The sequence below is a fragment of the Danio rerio genome, chromosome 6 (assembly GCF_049306965.1).
Source record: "Danio rerio strain Tuebingen ecotype United States chromosome 6, GRCz12tu, whole genome shotgun sequence".
Lineage (NCBI taxonomy): Eukaryota > Metazoa > Chordata > Actinopteri > Cypriniformes > Danionidae > Danio > Danio rerio.
In genome coordinates, this window is record NC_133181.1 from 58,510,001 (window position 1) to 58,528,661 (window position 18,661).

At 35.5% G+C, this 18,661-nt stretch overlaps 2 protein-coding genes across 8 annotated transcripts in view; one reads left to right on the forward strand and one right to left on the reverse strand.

The window, feature by feature from the left end:
• Nucleotides 1-16,764, reverse strand: part of slc12a5a (solute carrier family 12 member 5a) — a 389,047-nt gene extending 372,283 nt beyond the window's left edge. For 4 of the 7 annotated variants that reach the window (XM_068222079.2, XM_073954730.1, XM_073954721.1 and 1 more), the window contains exon 1: nt 8,179-8,531. In XM_068222079.2, the coding sequence (XP_068078180.1) occupies nt 8,179-8,293 (115 nt within the window). In that variant the 5' untranslated portion in view covers nt 8,294-8,531. Of the gene's footprint in view, nt 1-8,178; nt 8,532-13,568; nt 13,873-16,517 lie in introns of those variants that run through there. The other 3 variants (XR_012408255.1, XM_073954723.1, XM_073954725.1) reach the window with 2 other exon arrangements.
• Nucleotides 13,151-18,410, forward strand: nat8l2 (N-acetyltransferase 8-like 2). The gene is given in 2 exon segments (NM_001386401.1): nt 13,151-13,380; nt 17,401-18,410. Coding segments are annotated over 2 exon segments (690 nt in total). The 5' UTR covers nt 13,151-13,364; the 3' UTR covers nt 18,075-18,410.
• Nucleotides 18,411-18,661: the final 251 nt, after the last annotated feature.

Below are 18,661 nucleotides of genomic sequence, written 5' to 3' on the forward strand. Positions count from 1 at the left end.
CGGCTGAAAGAGAATGCAGTTGTCATGGAAACGTTGTGGCGACTTGAACCGGAGACGAGAGATCCATGGCTGTACCATGACTACAGGTGCGCATCTATGTTTCTATGGATATCAATCTCAAAGAAGGTCATACTATACCTATAGTGCACCTATTGATTTAGACATCAATAAATGGATTCTGTGCAGCAAATAGTGATGTTTGTTAGTGAAGAGATGTCAAGCTTTGTTCCACAACCAACTAATCTCACAGCTTCTAATGGAGGAACTTAAAACTTGAATACAAGTGAGTGTTCCTCTTGTCATGCGACACCTCATTCTATAGTAGATTTAATCGCCACAGTGAAATGAACCACCAACTATTCCAGCACTTGTTTTACGCAGCAGATGCCCTTCCAACCACAACCCTGTACTGGAAAAAACCCACGCCAACAGAAGGAGAACATGCAAACTCCTTACAGAAATGCCAACCCAACCGGGACTCAAACCAGCGACTTTCTTGCTGAGAAGTGACAGTGCTAACCATTAAGCCACCGTGCCACCCTAAAATTAAATTAAAAACTTCAATGTTTTCATGTGTTACTATATATGAAGAGTTCAATGCAAAAACCTCTAAATGCCATCAGAAATTCTCCTAAAATTTGCATTTTTTCCTCGGTTATCTATGCTTATGTTCAAGTATTTCACTTTGAAGGCAATGAAAAAAAATTATTCATCACTATAAAAAAAAAAGGTAAATTTCTGAGCCTACACACAAGAGTCGGAGAAAAATGCTTATTTTTATAATATTATATATATATATTATAAATATTAATTTTATAAGAAAATTTCACGCGACATTTAGAGGTTTTTGCATCCAAACTTCATATATTAGTTATTATATATAAAGAATCTGATAATTTGTTGAATAATACCAAAACTTCATTTTGCTATATTTGTATTTTTTTTAAATAATACATAAATGATTAGACTCACTTTCACAGAGCTTGCCATGTGGGATTGCCCCTTCACAAAATATAGCATTTTGTCAGCATCATCTATAATGATTAATCTATAATGGTTTACTGATTTTAAAGGACTACAACTGTAAGTGAAAAAAATTGAGGATCCAGCTTTATTTGGGTATAAACAGTAGCATGAAGGCAATCTAGAAGAGTAGTCACAGGCAATAGGGTGGGTATAGGCGATATTGGCCTAAACAAGGAAACAAGGCTAGGGACAGGAAACTTGGAAAGACTAGACAAAGAGAACACTTTGTAATGTTTTAGCAAGACAAGACTCAGCAAAGTGTGCGGGAATGTGATCTGTATAAATAGTCCATGTAATCGGTCTTTGATCAGCTTTCAGCTTGTGTGTGTGTGTTTGTGTGTGTGTGTGTGTGTGTGTGTGTGTGTGTGTGTGTGTGTGTGTGTGATCATCGGAGATCCAGAAACAGGAATGTGTGAGGTGCATGACAGAATATGTGGTTCATAAAGTGACAATTGTATTCAAGGTAATGGTGCATGTTTATCAGCGATCTGCAAGCAAAACTACCACTATACACTAATAAAAATAAACAAAGTATAAGGTATGTTGCCTTATTAATTTTGTATAAATGGTCACAATAACACATTGAATTAAATAAAGATTTAAGTGGGGGAAAGAAAATCTAATAATAGTATTAGTATTCAATAGTAATAGTAATTTCTTAAATCATATTCAATTTACTTACAAGTTAAGTGATATTATTAATGTACAATTGAAACAAATAAAAGATAACAAAAAACTAAACTTGTATTTCTTGTTTTGCATTTCAACAATATGCTGTAATCATTTTTTTTAAAGTAACAGAAAGACAAAAACAACATTCAAATGTTTACTTATCAAACGTCATTTATATTGTATCAAGTAAAATAAAAAGAGAATACTAAATTCAAAATACAATTTAAACTTTTAAAAAAATGAATAAAAATAAAAGTATTTCAGTGACACCAAAATGGAGTTGTCCATTGTCATACGGTTAAAAAAATGGTATAAAAAAAAAAAAAAACAAGCATTCATAACAAACCCTCACTGAACTTTGACAGCGGTCAGTGGTGGATTATAACAAAACATTTGGTTAAGCATTATTCCAAAATAGTGCCTTTTACTAATCTTAGTTATAAGAAAACTTTATAAAACACATCAACATTAGTCCTTCTAGTTCTAAACAAGTATCGTAGTGTTTACTGGGTCACTTATTTTCTATTTCTGTCATGTCATGTTAGTTGAATATTCCCCATCCACAGTAAAGTTTTACTGCTCCAAACTCCCGCTCTACTTAACAAATCTCCTCTAATGCACTGAATATTCACTTGTATATAAAATGTTTTTTTTTTTTTTTTGTCAGTGTTGGGTAAGCCGATTAGTATTTATTGTAAATTACCATTTTTATTTCAATTATTTTTTAATCATTTCTGAAAATTTAATTTAATTGATAATTAATCTAAATCTCAATGCAAAGATATGAAATTAGACAAACCTGCCATTTTTGTGTCATTTAACATTTTTAATACTTAATAATTCTGTTTGTTACAAAAAATGTTATCAAAATAATTCTCATGTCATGTCTTGATGCATAGAAATTAACTTTTTTGTAGAGCTTGATTGCAATTAGTAGCATTCAAGATAAGTTTGTATTTGCATAATATATACTTGTGTATTGTGCATATTTATGTATAAATGCGCACAGATACTGTACAGAAATGACCCAAAAATAAACAGTAATCCCCTATTTTGCTTCTTTAAGGACAGTAACCTAATCACAGTAACTTACTCACCGGCCACTTTATTAGGTACACCTGTCCAACTGCTTGTTAATGCTAATTTCTACTCAGCCAATCACATGGCAGCAGCTCAATGCATTTAGGAATTTAGACATGGTCAAGACGATCTGCTGCAGTTCAAAACGCACAACGCGTTCAACCTTGAGACGGATAGGCTACAGCAGCAGAAGATCACACCGGGTGCCACTACTGTCAGCAACGAACAGGAAACTGAGGCTACAATTCATACAGGATCACCAAAATGGGACGATAAAAGATAGGAAAAACGTTGCCTGGTCTGATGAGTCTCGATTTCTGCTGAGACATTCGAATGATAGCATGGTTTCAGCTACATTCATTCTTCGATGGCGGGGCGCCACATCAAAATTCATACCACCACAGCTACATTACAGCTTCTCATTCAAAACTTTTTTTTTTTTTTTTAATAGCTGATATTTGATAAATCGTATCAAAACGTATTTAAGGGTAAATGAATTATAATAACGCAAACTTTAATGTAACCGTAGTAGTGCTGTGCGTCATTTGTTTAACCCTTTAAGGTTATGTGCTGACTGACTGACAGGTACGTGATGCGTGAGGCCAGCTAACACAATGTATAGCTGTTTCACTTTACTTCAGGGTGCATTAATGCTACTCTGTAGGTCTATTAGAGACATTCATAAATATTCCTAGCAAATCTAATAAATGCTGGAGATATCCTCGTTACATAAACGTACTAAATCGCACCCAGCAGCGTTTGTTTGAGAGCACACAAGTAGATCTGACTGCTCTTGAAGCGGTTCATATTTGAGGGGGCATGCAAAAAGTTTTGTGCACGAGCAAAGGAAATCGGCACGCAAGCACTGAGATTCGCACGCTCGTAGGCTATTACATAAATGCGATCCCAACTTATAATACTGCACTCACAACATGTCATTGAAATAATAACGCCACAGGTAGTTGGTAGATCTATGTTTAAAAAAAAAGGACTGCCGCCACAGTTAGACAAAATCCTAGAGGAAACACTGGATAGGGTCAGAATTTGGCTCCAACAACATAAAAGCATGGATCCATCCTGCCTTGTATGAACGGTTCAAGCTGGTGGTGGTGTTGGGGATATTTTCTTGGCACAGTAGTGCCAACTGAGCATAGTGTCAATGCCACAGCCAGTGTTGTTGCTGACCATGTCCATTCCTTTATGATCACAGTGTACCCATCTTCTGATGACTACTTCCAGCAGGATAACACGCCATAACATAAAGCGCGAATCATTGACTGATTTCTTTGAACATGACAAGCAGTTCACTTTACTCAAATGGCCTCCACAGTCACCAGAACTCAATCCAATAGAGCATCTTTGGAATGTGGTGGAAAGGGAGATTCGCATCATGCATGTGAAGCCGACAAATCTGCAGCAACTGTGTGATGCTATCATGTCAATATGAGCCAAAATCTCACAGGAATACTTCCAGTACCTTGTTGAATCTATCCTGTGAAGAATTAAAGCAGTAGTGAAGGCAAAAGGGGTCCAACTTGATACTAGTAAGGTGTACCTAATAAAGTGGCCTGTGAGTGTACTTTGTAGCTCTATTACACCAGACATTGCTTGTGTATTTTGTAACAAAGTATGCAATTACTCCACTTCATACACTGTTAAAACTGTTAGAACTGTTTAATTTATAGAATTCAAGACAACAAAAATAAGAAACTTCAATTAAAAGACAAAGTAATCCCTTATTTTGTGTTTTTATAAAAGTAATCCATTACAGTAACTAGTTTCTTTGTAACTTAATTACACGTGACATTGCTTCTTGCAATATTAAAGCTAGACTGTTGAGTTGCATTTCTCAATCCCCGAGCTCTATCTAATTACATAATCAATATTCAGCAGAATTACAGCAATACCCCAAAGCAAAAATTGGTTAAACTTACCACAGAGGAGGAAAAAAAAAGAGCCTAATGACTGCAGCTGAATAAAACAGCCTGAATTCGGTTAAATAGACTTTCTGTACGTCATACGGCATAGTGTGCCTAAAACACATTTCGCCTTGTTAAATATTCAAAGCCTTCATCAAGTATAATAGACTGTCAGAAGTGCCATTATGTGGAGACAACCGTGGCCACTTAAGGCTTGTAGACATGGCAGGACAGACTAACCACTTCTACAAGCTGCTGAGTGCTGCGAAACACACATCTACAGTACATGCATCGTCATGCTGCATTATACTTATCATCGTACAGAACATTATGCACAAAAATGTCCTCACTGTATGCTCAAGTCAATACTAAAGAAGAGATGAGAGGGGGAAAAAAGCAGATTCTCTTTTCTCAAAAGAAGGATCTCATCTCAGTTCGCACAACCTAAACTAAATATGTGCCAGCTTGAGATTTGGGAAGGCAAATATAAACTTGCACTGTACATACAAAACGCTTTAGTGTGCTGCAGAAATAATAAAGCCTTGTCGTTTGGTGCCACATGGTATTTCTCAGCAATCTTTTCCATTGATATATAATGCAACAGAGTTTAGTCAACACAATAATGTAGCCAATTATACCCATATAATAGGCATTAGAAATTACATTTTTTAAAATGCATGCTATATATGCAAATAATACTCATATTTAAAAATAAATAATAATACTTTAATATTAAGACAACGTTTAAATGGATCTTACTGATAGCTTATGAAATATGGATCAGGATGCTTTACTATAATTGGCATAAATTAATATGCACTGAAAATACACATTTTTTAAATGTGCGTTAGGACAGCACAATATTGGAAAAAAACTGACAACGTTTTGCAATATTTTTATTCACTGCAATATATATTGTGATATAAATGAGCAATTCCATGCAAATGTTAACCTTGCCATAGAAATAATTAAGTTTTCACCAAAATACAGAAACTGTTTCCGGGTTTTTTGGGTAAGCAAGTATTTTACTGTACTTTAGAAATACTCAAATGCATCGGTCAATGTTTTCAATTTGATTTACCAAAGTCACACAAGTGGCAACTTCACATGTGTCGCATCCATAACGGAGAGGTGTCACATCCATAACGACACTTTTTTTCCTCGTAAATGTGAAAATATTAATGATTTTTGTTTTATAGAACGCAAACTCTTCTTCTTTTGATTATTATTATTAATTTAGGGTTGTGCAGTTCAATTCACAGAACTTCTACAAAGTATGCTGTACACTTTAAACCCGCAGACTTTTTTTGTCACATCCATAATGCATCTATAATGTTTATTTTCCTCCTATAAAGTATAAAACAGTTTTACAGATTGGTATTTTTCTGTTCTTGTAACTCTGTGTTCAGTTGTTCTGGAAAATATAAACAGTCGCTTCAATATAACGTTAACATATACTTTCTATGCAAATTTATGTTTTGAGATTTTACTGCAAAATGTCACATCCATAACGCTGGAATTGCTCAAATGCTATTTTAGCAGATGACTTGAATAGCTTGTAAAGATTGAAATTGTGTAGGGGAGTGTATCTGCATTGAATATCATTTTAAAATGACAAGCTTGATTAAATAAAACAGATGAGAGATGCAAATAAACAAAGATTTATGGTTTTCTAAGCAGTCATAGAGTATTCAGAAGCAGAAATCCCTGTAATATAATAATAATAACAACAACAACAACAACCCTATATCATGTTAATGGAGTACAAATTAACCTTTAAGCTACACTGTAAAAAACAATTCCGTAAAATTTACGGTAAAAAAACGACAACTGTGGTTGCCAGTACTTTACCGTTAAAAACACGGTACAAATCGTAAAAATAATTTTTCATTTTTACGGTAAATTACCGTATTTCATTAATTTATAGAGGTAATACGTCTGTATTTTGAATGATCAACATCTACACATCTTTTGTTTCACAGTTAGACACGTTAGCACAGCCACATGCAGGTGGTGATGAGGAAGTTACATAATGAGCCAATGCTCATCACAATTAATTTTCCCACAAGCAGAAAAGAGTATCAGCATATAGAAGGTGCTCAGTGTCATTCACACAGCTACTAAACAGCAGTATGGTAACACGCATAAAATTAAAGTCATGAAATAAACATTGTTTATCAACATTAGATGTAACATAAATCTCTAATGTACATAACTGATGCGGAAACAATTAAAAAGATCCATATTAATGTCAACCAAATGCATAAAAAGTGACGTGCCATGCAGGGAATTCTGTGAAAGTCAATTTATGGTTATTCGCCGTATATATTAAGGAAACATACCGTTAACCAGATTACGGATTTGTACTGTAGCATTTTTACAGTTTTTTACCATTGAAATCACGGCCATTTTTTTTTACAGTGTACAAATCTTTAATTTCTTGTGCCCAAATGTTTAAGTTTGCTTAGATTTCTTACAGCCAGGCCTTAAACACACATGCAAATAATAAACTTTCACTTGAGTAAAATTTAAAATTATGCGTTAATAGTGATGTCTGGTCAATATTGACTACAGATCCCTGCAATGACTGTTGCTAATATTGTGCAGCCCTAGTGTGTGTTGATGTAAATTATACTCCTATTAGATTTTACATAGCTTTGCTAACTAGGTTTTATAATATGAAATTCTACTTTTGTATTTATTGTGATGTGAAATATTATTACTAAACGTAGTTTATGACTTAGATTATGCACTAGATGTTAAATATAAACGTACACGGTCTTAAAAATGGTTTAGATTTTGCATGCTTTTGATAAGACATTTTTAGTAAACATGTCTATTCATTCAATGCAAAAATCAGATAAATTTATAATGTATTCAGTTTATAATAAGCTTATAATTTAAACTTAATTAATAATCAAGTTTATAACTTTATAACTTTATAAGTGTTTGATTTGATATTTACATTAATTTATAATGTAAATAAAATATATACTTATTTACTTACATATAAAAAAAATAACTTGCATCCTTCTAACTAAAATCCTTCTACAACATAAAACTGATAACTAATATACAATAGGCTGAGGTATAAACTGCCTGGTCATGTACTCACGCTTGATGGTTATATCAAATTAAAAAATGTCTAACAGAATCTGATAGATAGATAGATAGATAGATAGATAGATAGATAGATAGATAGATAGATAGATAGATAGATAGATAGATAGATAGATAGATAGATAGATAGATACTTCTTGACATTTTAATAAGCTAAAATATATCCTTCTGCAAAATAAAAACTGAATACTAACAGACTTGAGGTGAAAATCGTCTGTGAGTCATTTATTCACACTTGAGGGTGGCGTGTTGAATATTAATATGTCAGTGTCACATTCCCAGCAGTTGGACGAGTTCATCTTTTACAGGTGTCCGAGCATCATCATCATCATCATAGGTATACAGTAGGTATATCTCTTACCTTTGCCGGATCCCCCAGCAGCAGCAGCAGTGCTCGGTGTCTCCTCATCCCCCTCAAACAGCTGGTTGACTTCTCCCTGGATGTCACCGGTAGTCACGGTAAACCTCTGGCTCATGCTGCCGACGGTGGCCTCCGGACGGACTGACGGGGAATGAATGAACGCGGCTCCGCTCTCTTCACCGGAATCCGCCGCCGGTGATGATGCAGATGTGCGCCGGAGATCTGCGAGAGGAGTTGCGTTTCGTTAATAAAACAGCGTAGATGTGTGCAACGTGCAGGGTTGAGATGTGCGTTTTATTGTTCTTTGATAAAAGGCATTGAATGAGTCGCGAGCGGATCATCAACCGGTGTCTGAGACTCGCTGCGCATCCGGGTCCTAAAGCCCGCGACCCATCCATCAATCAATTGATTGAGCTGTAAAATCATTAAACGCACACACTGAATAAAATATTCATTTGTTGTTTGTTTTTAAGACAATTTAGGATTAAATGTTAATTAACCTTCCTGTCGTGGTCGGGTTAAATCTGACCGGTTTACAACTTAAAACACTCCTAAATGTTGTTTTTTATGTCTGAATTCCTGAAGGCTTTATAATGTCCTCCAAACTATGCATGGACATATCAAAGTGATGAAGACCTCTTTTATTGAATTTTGAGTGTTTTATTAAATTTTCTTAGGGATCGCCAGATGAGGCCACACCAAATCTTGGGGTGGCACACACAAAAAAAAATGTATTCAGTGTAAATGTTATATTTTTGTTTTTGATAAATGCCACATAATTTGGTTAATTAATTATTTTTAAATTGCAATTTATTAAAAATCAATAATTTAGTTTAAAAACACTTTTAAGTGAAATAATTTTTCACATACTTTTGTTGTACAGAATACAATACATGCCATGTCTAAAATTACGATTATTAAGATTAATACATTTATAAAACAAATGAACAAACTGAACAAAAGCACACACACACACACACACACACACACGCACACACACACAACACTGATAATATCATGCATCCATATTCCTTTTTGAGCCACAATATTATTAATACAGTATTTTTATTTATGTACCTCTTTGCAAAATACACCCACAAAATCCCAAGTACGTCAACAAGCAAAACAATAGAGGTGCTAAATAAGCTAGATGGTACACGTTTTATTAAAAAAATCTCATAAACCCAAAATTGTGCATAAAAATCCCACAAACGATACTAAACAACTCATGTTACAAGAACTTTACGCTTAATTTTATTTTTAAATGTGTAATAGCCTAATCAGTAAAAGTGAACGTTCTGCAGAAAAGCGAAAACATTAAACAATGCAAACCAAAATTAGATTAGATTTAACTTTATTGTCATTACACATGTACAAGTTTAAGTCTGACCAGCAGTGCAATAGCAGCAAGTGCAGGATACAGGTATAATTTATAAAGTGCAATTATAGAAAAACTATAGTGATATTTACAGATGGATGTACTATCAACATTATACAGGTTGTATTAGCTATGAACAGAGATTTACAATAAATGATGATATGAATATATGTAAAATAAATGAATATATGTAAAGGTTGCTATTAATAATCAGCAGATAGAAAAACATGATTACAAATGTAAAATTCTGACAAATTACCTAATTCTGAGCCGTGCTAAGTAATGTTAACACATTTAGTATTTAACTAAAAAGGTTAGACAGCCCAGAATAGCTCCTTAAGTGAAGGGGCAGGGGCAGTGAATCAGCTACATTGGTGGCACCAATCAATCCACAATAATTTAGTGGCTGCAATTTATTTATTTAGGTAGTGCTGTCGCCTCACAGAAAGAAGGTCGCTGGTTCAAACCTCAGCTCAGTTGGCGTTTCTGTGTGGAGTTTGCATGTTCTCCCTGCCTTCGCGTGGGTTTCTTCCGGGAGCTCCGGTTTCCCCCACAGTCCAAACACATGCGGTACAGGTGAATTGGGTAGGCTAAATTGTCCGTAGTGTGTGAGTGTGTGTGTGTGTGAATGTGTGTGTGGATGTTTCTCAGAGATGGGTTGCGGCTCGAAGGGCATACTGCGTAAAAACTTGCTGGATAAGCTGGCGGTTCATTCCGCTGTGGCGACCCCGGATTAATAAAGGGACTAAGCAGACAAGAAAATTAATGAATGAATGAAATATTGTGAATTTCCGTAATTACAAATAAATTAATAATATCAACAGCACTCAAACTGGGGTGGCAACAGGGGTGGCCAGAGATTACACAGGGGTAGCCGTGGCCACCACTTGGAAGGCGCCCCTGAATGAATGTGACTATAATCATCCATCAGACAAAAAACATCCCAAATACTGTACACCACCCCAACTGGATTTTTGTATCGTCAGTGCAGTAATTTTGTCTAATTGTATGTTAAACACTACTTAGAGACATTGTTAGCAACTAAAAAAAAATGTTGGTTTTGAAAACGGTTTTCTGTGCTAATTTAATAGCAGTTAAAGGGTCATGAAACCCCCCTCCTTCAGTTCAAGTCTACCTTAGATTTTTTTTTTTTTTAAATGCTCCATGATGAGTGTGGAGCGTTGCGGGCAGAGGGAGGAGTGGGCGTTGCTGGCAGAGCAGGGGGAAAAGAGAGGAGCGAACAACTGTTGTCAGTTGGCTCACAACACTAGACATAAACCGTGAGACCCATGTTTACAAAGTTAAAATGCAAAGAAATAAACTAAAAAAAAAAAAGTATTTTAATGCAACAAACCTTGGGTCTCACAGCTTCGGTGCTCAGAAAAGCACATGCTCTCATGAATAATTGAAAAGCAAGGTCTTCTCATAGGATAAGAAAACTCATATGAATAATGATAAACTAGCCGGCAGCTAGCTCTCTGCAACTCTCACATAATCGCCCACTGAAGCTAAGCAGGGCTGCGCCCGGTCAGTATCTGGATGGGAGACCACATGGGAAAGCTAGGTTGCCGCCGGAAGTCGTGTTAGTGAGGCCAGCAGGGGGCGCCCAACTTGCAGTCTGTGTGGGTCCTAATGCCCCAGTATAGTGACTGGGACGCTATACTGCTCAGTGAGCGCAGTGTTTTGGATGAGACGTTAAACCGAGGTCCTGACTCTCTGTGGTCATTAAAAATCCCAGGATGTCCTTCAAAAAGAGTAGGGGTTTAACCCCGGCATCCTGGCCAAATCTTCCCACTGGCCTCTGTCCATCATGGCCTCATAACCATCCCCATATCCCAATTGGTTTCATCACTGTCTCCTCTCCACCAATCAGCTGGTGTGTGGTGTGCGGTCTGGTGCAAAATGGCTGCCGTCGTGTCACACGTCGTCTGCACACTGGTGGTGGATGAGGAGACCCCCCCCCCCCCCCCCCCATTGTGTGTAAAGCGATTTGATTGCCCAGAGTGCCGCTGTATAAAAAGGAATTATTATTATTATTACTATAATTAAACCAACGCGTCATCACTCCACTAGCAGATTGACGCTACGTCACCCATTTTGATCCCACCCCAAAAATGATTTTAAACCCAGAAGATGAAATTAGCTAAAAAAAAAAAAAAAAAAAAAAAAGCAATTATCCATTTTTCCCCACAATTAAAGCTGACAGGTGCTAACGTTGCTTTATGATGCTCAGTACACACAAATCTGTTAAAATCTTAAAAAAAAAAAAAAAAAAAAAAAGTACTCTGGGGTTTCTTGAACCTTTAAAACACACCAGTCTATTTTATCTGCGAACGCTAAAGTAAAGGGCGGGTGGTGAACACGACAGGAGGGTGAAGGAATTTCTACAATGTAATTTTTTTAATAGTTAATTAGTTAATTTGTTAAATTGACTTAAAGGAATAGCTACGCTCTGAAAGTGCTGGGTTCCACACACTGATCTATACAGAATGAATGTTCATCAGTGGTTCCACACAAATCCTTCATGTTGTTCCAACATAAATCAATTAAAGTTCGCTTAATCGTTTTTACAATTTTAAGTGGATTGAACATAAAATTATTAAGTTCTCCCAAAACAAATTTAAGAATTGTGTTGTTTCAACTCATCTTAAATGCGTAGTTTGAACAAGCAGCAAGTCATGTTTTGAGTGGAGTTCACCCCAAAATTAAAATTCAATCGTTATTTACTCCAGTGGTGAACACGAAAAATTATATTCTGAAAAAAGCTGGAAACCTGCTATTATTGACTTTATTATTTATCCATTGATTCCTTCATTCATTCATTCATTTTCCTTCGGCTTAGCCCCTTTATTCATCAGAGGTCGCCAGAGCGGAATGAACCGCCAACTATTCCAGGATATGTTTCATACAGCTTATACCCTTCCAGCTGCAACCCAGTACTGGGAAACAATTTAAGCTACTATGTTTGACATTCATCATAAATAAATTTTAATGAATTTAAATCAGATTAGTTATCTGAATCCACCTATTTTTGTAACATTTACATAAGCAATAAAGAATTTACTTCCGTGATTTGAAAAGAAAAAAAAAAACTTTAAGTGTAGAAATATTTAAATCTAATTTTTAAAATGGCGGTATTTGATGGTTAATTATAAATTGGTCAAAATTTGTATAAAAACATTATAGGAATATATGACTTTGAAAGTCATGGTAGTGCTATTTGATTCATGTTAAAGATTTTCATATATATAGAAATCATAATTATAATGAAATTGCCCAATGCAGTCCATTACAAAGTCCTTATAAATTTGCATATCTGAAATGCATAACACAGTGGAGATAAATATGCATCGGATGCTTTAAATTTGCAGCTGCACAGAGACAATTTACAGAAATTTAGCTGGAATCACTTATTGCATTACAGACAATTCTGTAGCATTCTGTCCGATGAGTTTTCATTATTATATTAAAATGAACAAGAAACAAATAAGATTCTAAAATCAAAGAAGTCAAACTCAGCAGGTCAGACTGTAAACACTAGGTGGCGATAACAGCAGCTCGGCACGACTGATCCTCCTCAGAAAAGCAGAGGAGTGAATGCTGGAAGTTCCTCATATTCATTCATCTGTGTTCAGGATGTTTCTTTGCACGTTTAGGAACTCGAGTGCAAATGATAATAAACTAGATCTGACGGAAACATCTGTGAACTTTGAACTGACAAACTGCTGATATTCCACAGCTGCCTCATGTGACCGAGTGCAGTTCAGTCAGACACGAACAGACCACACAGTGGATTAAGAAAACGACAATGACCAAATTAAACAGTAAGTTTTCTATCTATCTATCTATCTATCTATCTATCTATCTATCTATCTATCTATCTATCTATCTATCTATCTATCTATCTATCTATCTATCTATCTATCATCATCATTATTACGCGAACAAACATTTTCATCGTGTTTACATTGTTGCACTAAAATGAAAATTCCGTTTCAATAAGTTTACTCACCTTATTGTTCTCATGTTGTTCAATATTAAATGATAAAGTTTTTGACAGGCTTCGTAGTGTTCTAGTTGAGGAATATTCCACTTATGTCACCGCATGGAGTTTTGAAGTGGAAAAAATAAAATCTATGCATGTTAATTCACGTTTGCTGGTTAAAGTTATTCGCGAGACATTAACGTTAGGTGTGTGTTTAGTGTGTCGTTTAAAATGTCTCTTTATAGGTTACTATTTTGGCTTTTATCATGAACAAATTCAAAATGGAAAAAACTTAATTTCGACGTTTGTTGTAAATCATAACCGTGTGTATTATGTCGATGCTGCGTTTATAAAATATATGATAACCAATGAGCTTTGCGCTTATAGTTTCGACTCCGCCTTCTTGTTCTTAATTGGTGTTTCTGCAGCTGTTTTAAGCTAGATTTTCGCGGGATTTGCATAGATGGAAACCCATGTATGTCCAAAATATCCTTTATTTTGTAAGTTCACATACAAAAAAAATCAAAGATGTGTTGAAAAAGTAAAACATCTCAGAAAGAGTCCACACAATGCAAATGTACGTTTGCTAAGGTTGACATAACCCATGGGTGTCCAAACTCGGTCCTGGAGGGCCGGTGACCTTCATATTTTAGTTCCAACCACAATATAACACACCTGAACCAGCTAATCAAGCCCTTTCTAGGTATAATTGAAACTTCCAGCCAGGTGTGTTGGAAGAAGCTGGTGCTAAACTATGCAGGACACCGGCCCCCCAGGACCGAGTTTGGACACCCCTGACATAACCCTTTACCTCACAGGTGTCAAACTCAGTTCCAAAAGGGCCGCAGCTCTGCACAGTTTAGTTCCAACCTTAATTAAACACACCTGATCAAACTAATTGAGTCCTTCAGGCTTGTTTGAAACCTTCAGGTAAGTGTGTTGGAGCAGGGTTGGAACTAAACTGTGCAGGTCTTAGGCCCTCCAGGAATTGAGTTTGACACCCCTGCTTTACCTCCTTAAACCTGCCTACAATAAATAAAATATTGTTCTTGAACACACCAGTGATCTCTTGAGATGACACTGATTCAATTTGGAGAATCCCTAAATAAAAACTAAAAACGTCAAATTTTTACTAGGTATTTTAAAAAGAATGTTTATTTCATTATATTATAGCTATTAGTATGTTTATCTGGGTTATTGAAGTTTAAACAAGTACCATTAAATCATTTTGTCTCTTGAGTTAAATTTAACATCAGCCAAAACTAACTAATATAGCTTTAATATAACTTTTTTTAGTTGGCCAGTCAATGTTTTAAATTTAGGTACACTTGATGCTCTATAAAAACAAGTTAATTATATAGTGATATATATAAAAAAGTATGTCAAAATATATAAATATTTTTAAATATATGTATTAGTATTATTTATTATTATATATTTTAAATACTTTTTATATAATTAACATACATATATATATATATATATATATATATATATATATATATATATATATATATATATATATATATATATATATATATATATATATATATGTATATATATATATATATGTATGTAAAAATTCTGACTTCAACTGTATGTATGTATATATATATATATATATACACACATACACATACATACATACATACATACATACAGTTGAAGTCAGAATTTTTAGCCCCCTTTGAATTTTTTTTTTCTTTTTAAATATTTCTTAAGTAATGTTTAACAGAGCAAGGAAATTTTCACAGTATGTCTGATAATATTTTTTTTTTTTCTGGAGAAAGAGTTTTGTTTTATTTTGGCTAGAATAAAAGCCGTTTTTAATTTTTTAAACTCCATTTTAAGGACTAAACTATTAGCCTCTTTAAGCTATTCTTTTTTCGATAGTCTACAGAACAAACCATCGTTATACAATTACTTGCCTAATTACCCTAACTGGTCTAGTTAACCTAACTAACCTAGTTAAGCCACTAGTTAAATGTCACTTTAAGCTGTATAGAAGTGTCTTGAAAAATATTTAGTCAAATATTATTTACTGTCATCAAGGCAAAGATAAAATAAATCAGTTATTAGAAATAAGTTATTAAAACTGTTATGTTTAGAAATGTGTTGGAAAAAAATCTGCTCTCCATTAAACAAATTAGGGAAAAAAATAAACAGAGGGGACATTTTTTTAAACTGATTTGCTAAGTTTTAGTTTTGTTTTGTTTTTGCAATGGAAATAGTTTAAAAAACTAATATTTTTATGCATTTTTCAAGCTGTTTTCTGTATTTGAAATGCACTGCTCAGCATAAATGAGTACACCCCGCACACATCTCTCAGTTAGATTAATATTTTCTATAGGATTAGGAAGCTTTACAAAATTAAATTTGTGCATATGCCAAAATGCCAAATCTGGAGCTTATCTAACAACATAACTTATAATAACGATACAAAATGAGTACACCCAAATTTATGTTATACAAAAAAACTAAACAAAATGTTAAAGAGCTAAATTCAAGAGAAACAATAAATGTTTAACATTTTGTTTAAATTTAGTTAGTTATATATTTTCTCAAAATTTTGCATGAATTTAAAAGTATAATCTTTCTATTTAACAATAACTTCGGTGACTAAAGGTGCTTTCACACCTGCCTTATTTAGTTCGCACTAGAGTTCGTTTCCCCTTTTGGTGCGGTTCGTTTGGGCAGGTGTGAATGCAGCAATCGTACTCGAGTAAGTGGACCAAATAAGCATACCGAGACCTGCTTAAAGAGGTGGTCTCGATACGCTTTCAAACGAAGCCTGGAGCGGTTGGTTTGTGGTGAGAATATGATTCGTACTAAAACAGATCCAACCGCAAAAAGTACTGCACGTTTTGGACTAATCCAGCTGCCGTAGGCCGATGCGCTGTGCATTATGGGATATGGAGGAAAAATATTTGTTGACAGCGCTTTACCAACATAGAGAGAGATAGGGGAAAACATTACCTGATGGATCGTTGGTAATATTTCCGCAAGATGACCATGTCGCAATTTAGCTAAATTAATTCACGGCTCCTCCTGAAGTGACGAGCGACGCATTAAACACTGTTTTCCAGCCGCGGCCGCGCTTTGTTTTCGTAATGTATAGTTTGTCTAAAGCAGGGATACAATCAGCCAGCGCAGTCGTCCCTCCAGAGTCAAAGGTTTTGTTTACCTGCGGGAGTTCACTGGCTTTTTCCCGCACGTGAATTCTGACCAATCAATAAGCAGTTTAGGAAATATGTTTAACAACATCTGGCCAATGAGAGATGTGGATTTTGTCAGATGACTGCATTTTGGTTCGTTTCAACTGGTTCGGACCAAAGCCAGCAGTGTGGTGTGAAAACGACCCAAAGACGGCAGAAGATGCAACAATGTATCATTTATTGTGCTTGGTCCGGACCAAATGAAGCGAACTACAGATGTGAAAGCACCCTTAGATTAATATTTTCTATAGGATTAGGAAGTTTTACATTATTAAATTTGTGCATATGCCAAAATTCCAAATCTGGAGCTTATCTAACAACATAACTTCTAATAACGATACAAATTGAGTACACCCAAATTTATGTTATAGAAAAAAAAAATGTTAAAGAGCTAAATTCAAGAGAAACAATAAATGTATAACATTTTGTTTAAATTTAGTTGGTTATATATTTTTTCCAAAATTTTGCATGAATTTAAGAGTATAATCTTTCTATTTCATAATAGCTTCGGTGACTAAAATAATATTTTGATAAATATATCCATTTATTAAATCTGTTTTGTTCAAATGCACCAAAATCTGTGACCTATAGACTGTATTTCTTTTTGCTTTATCCTCTGGTAACTGCTCTTCACTGTCTTCCAGTGCACATCGTGATCCGCCACTATCAACCCTCCGACCGCGAGGCTGTGGAAACAGTTTTCCGGGAGGCAATAGAAGAACACATCAATCCCGCATTCATGTATGCTATGACCCGACCGCTGCACATCACCATAAGCCTCTTCATTTATGTCAGCGCTTACATACTGAGCACATACTCCCTGGTTCTATCCTTGATGTGTGGAGGATCCTGGATAGGCCTGGTCTACTTCTGCTGCCATGAGTTTTATGCTGGATACGTCCGCTCCAGACTCAACACGGACATGAAGGATATTTCTGCGTACTACCTCGAAAATCCTGACAACTGCTTCTGGGTTGCAGAAGCTGAGATTGAAGGCCGGCCTCAGGTTTTGGGTATGGTTGCTGTGGAGGGTAAAAAGGGGTCTGAAAAGTATGGAGAGCTTTACAGGATGATTGTTTCATCCGCTTGTCGCCGTACTGGACTTGGTGTAAAGTTGGCTCAGACTGCTGAAGACTTCTGCAGGGAGCGCGGCTTCTCAAAGATCATGCTTTCCACTTCTTCGACACAGAAAGCAGCCGTGGCGTTGTATTTCAAGCTGGGTTTTAAACTCCTCCGGGTTCACACTCAGACTGAGAGCATGCAGTGGATGATCTGGATGACCAGAGCCACCATTCTGACTATGGAGAAGAAGATCTGATCTTTAAAAAAAACTTTTATAAGGAGTTTAAATAGTTTTTAATAATCATACTTGATAAAAACAGTCTGCAGAAACACTTCTGCCTTTGTATGTGTCATCAGAGGGGGAAAGCCCCACCTGCTAGTGACCATCTCTCCCTCATTAGCATAGACAGCCCTGAGTGAGCAGCAGCCGTCTGTTATTAGAGTTTTCCAACCCAGGCTCAATCTGAATATATACCGATATATACCAAATATGTTCCAAGAGGTACATTTTTTGAAGTTTTTGTTTTTGAGAATCCACCAGAGGCTGCTGTGTATGCTTTTTCAGATCTCAGATTTCTCTCGCGAGTGCTATTTGCGCCTGCTGTTCTTGCGTAAATCCACTAGAGGCTGCTGTTGACTGACTGACTGACCGATTTACTGACCCACTCACCTACTTCCCTTTACCCAACTGACAGTTTTAAAAAAACAATCCAGATAAAGAAAAGCTCTCGCCTGATTTTTACCCTATTTTCAGATTTTACCACATACTCACCCTGTTATTTACTTTTTTTTTTTTTTTGGTTTTTGTCTTACCTGCTTTATGGAACAGTTCTTTGCCAGAGT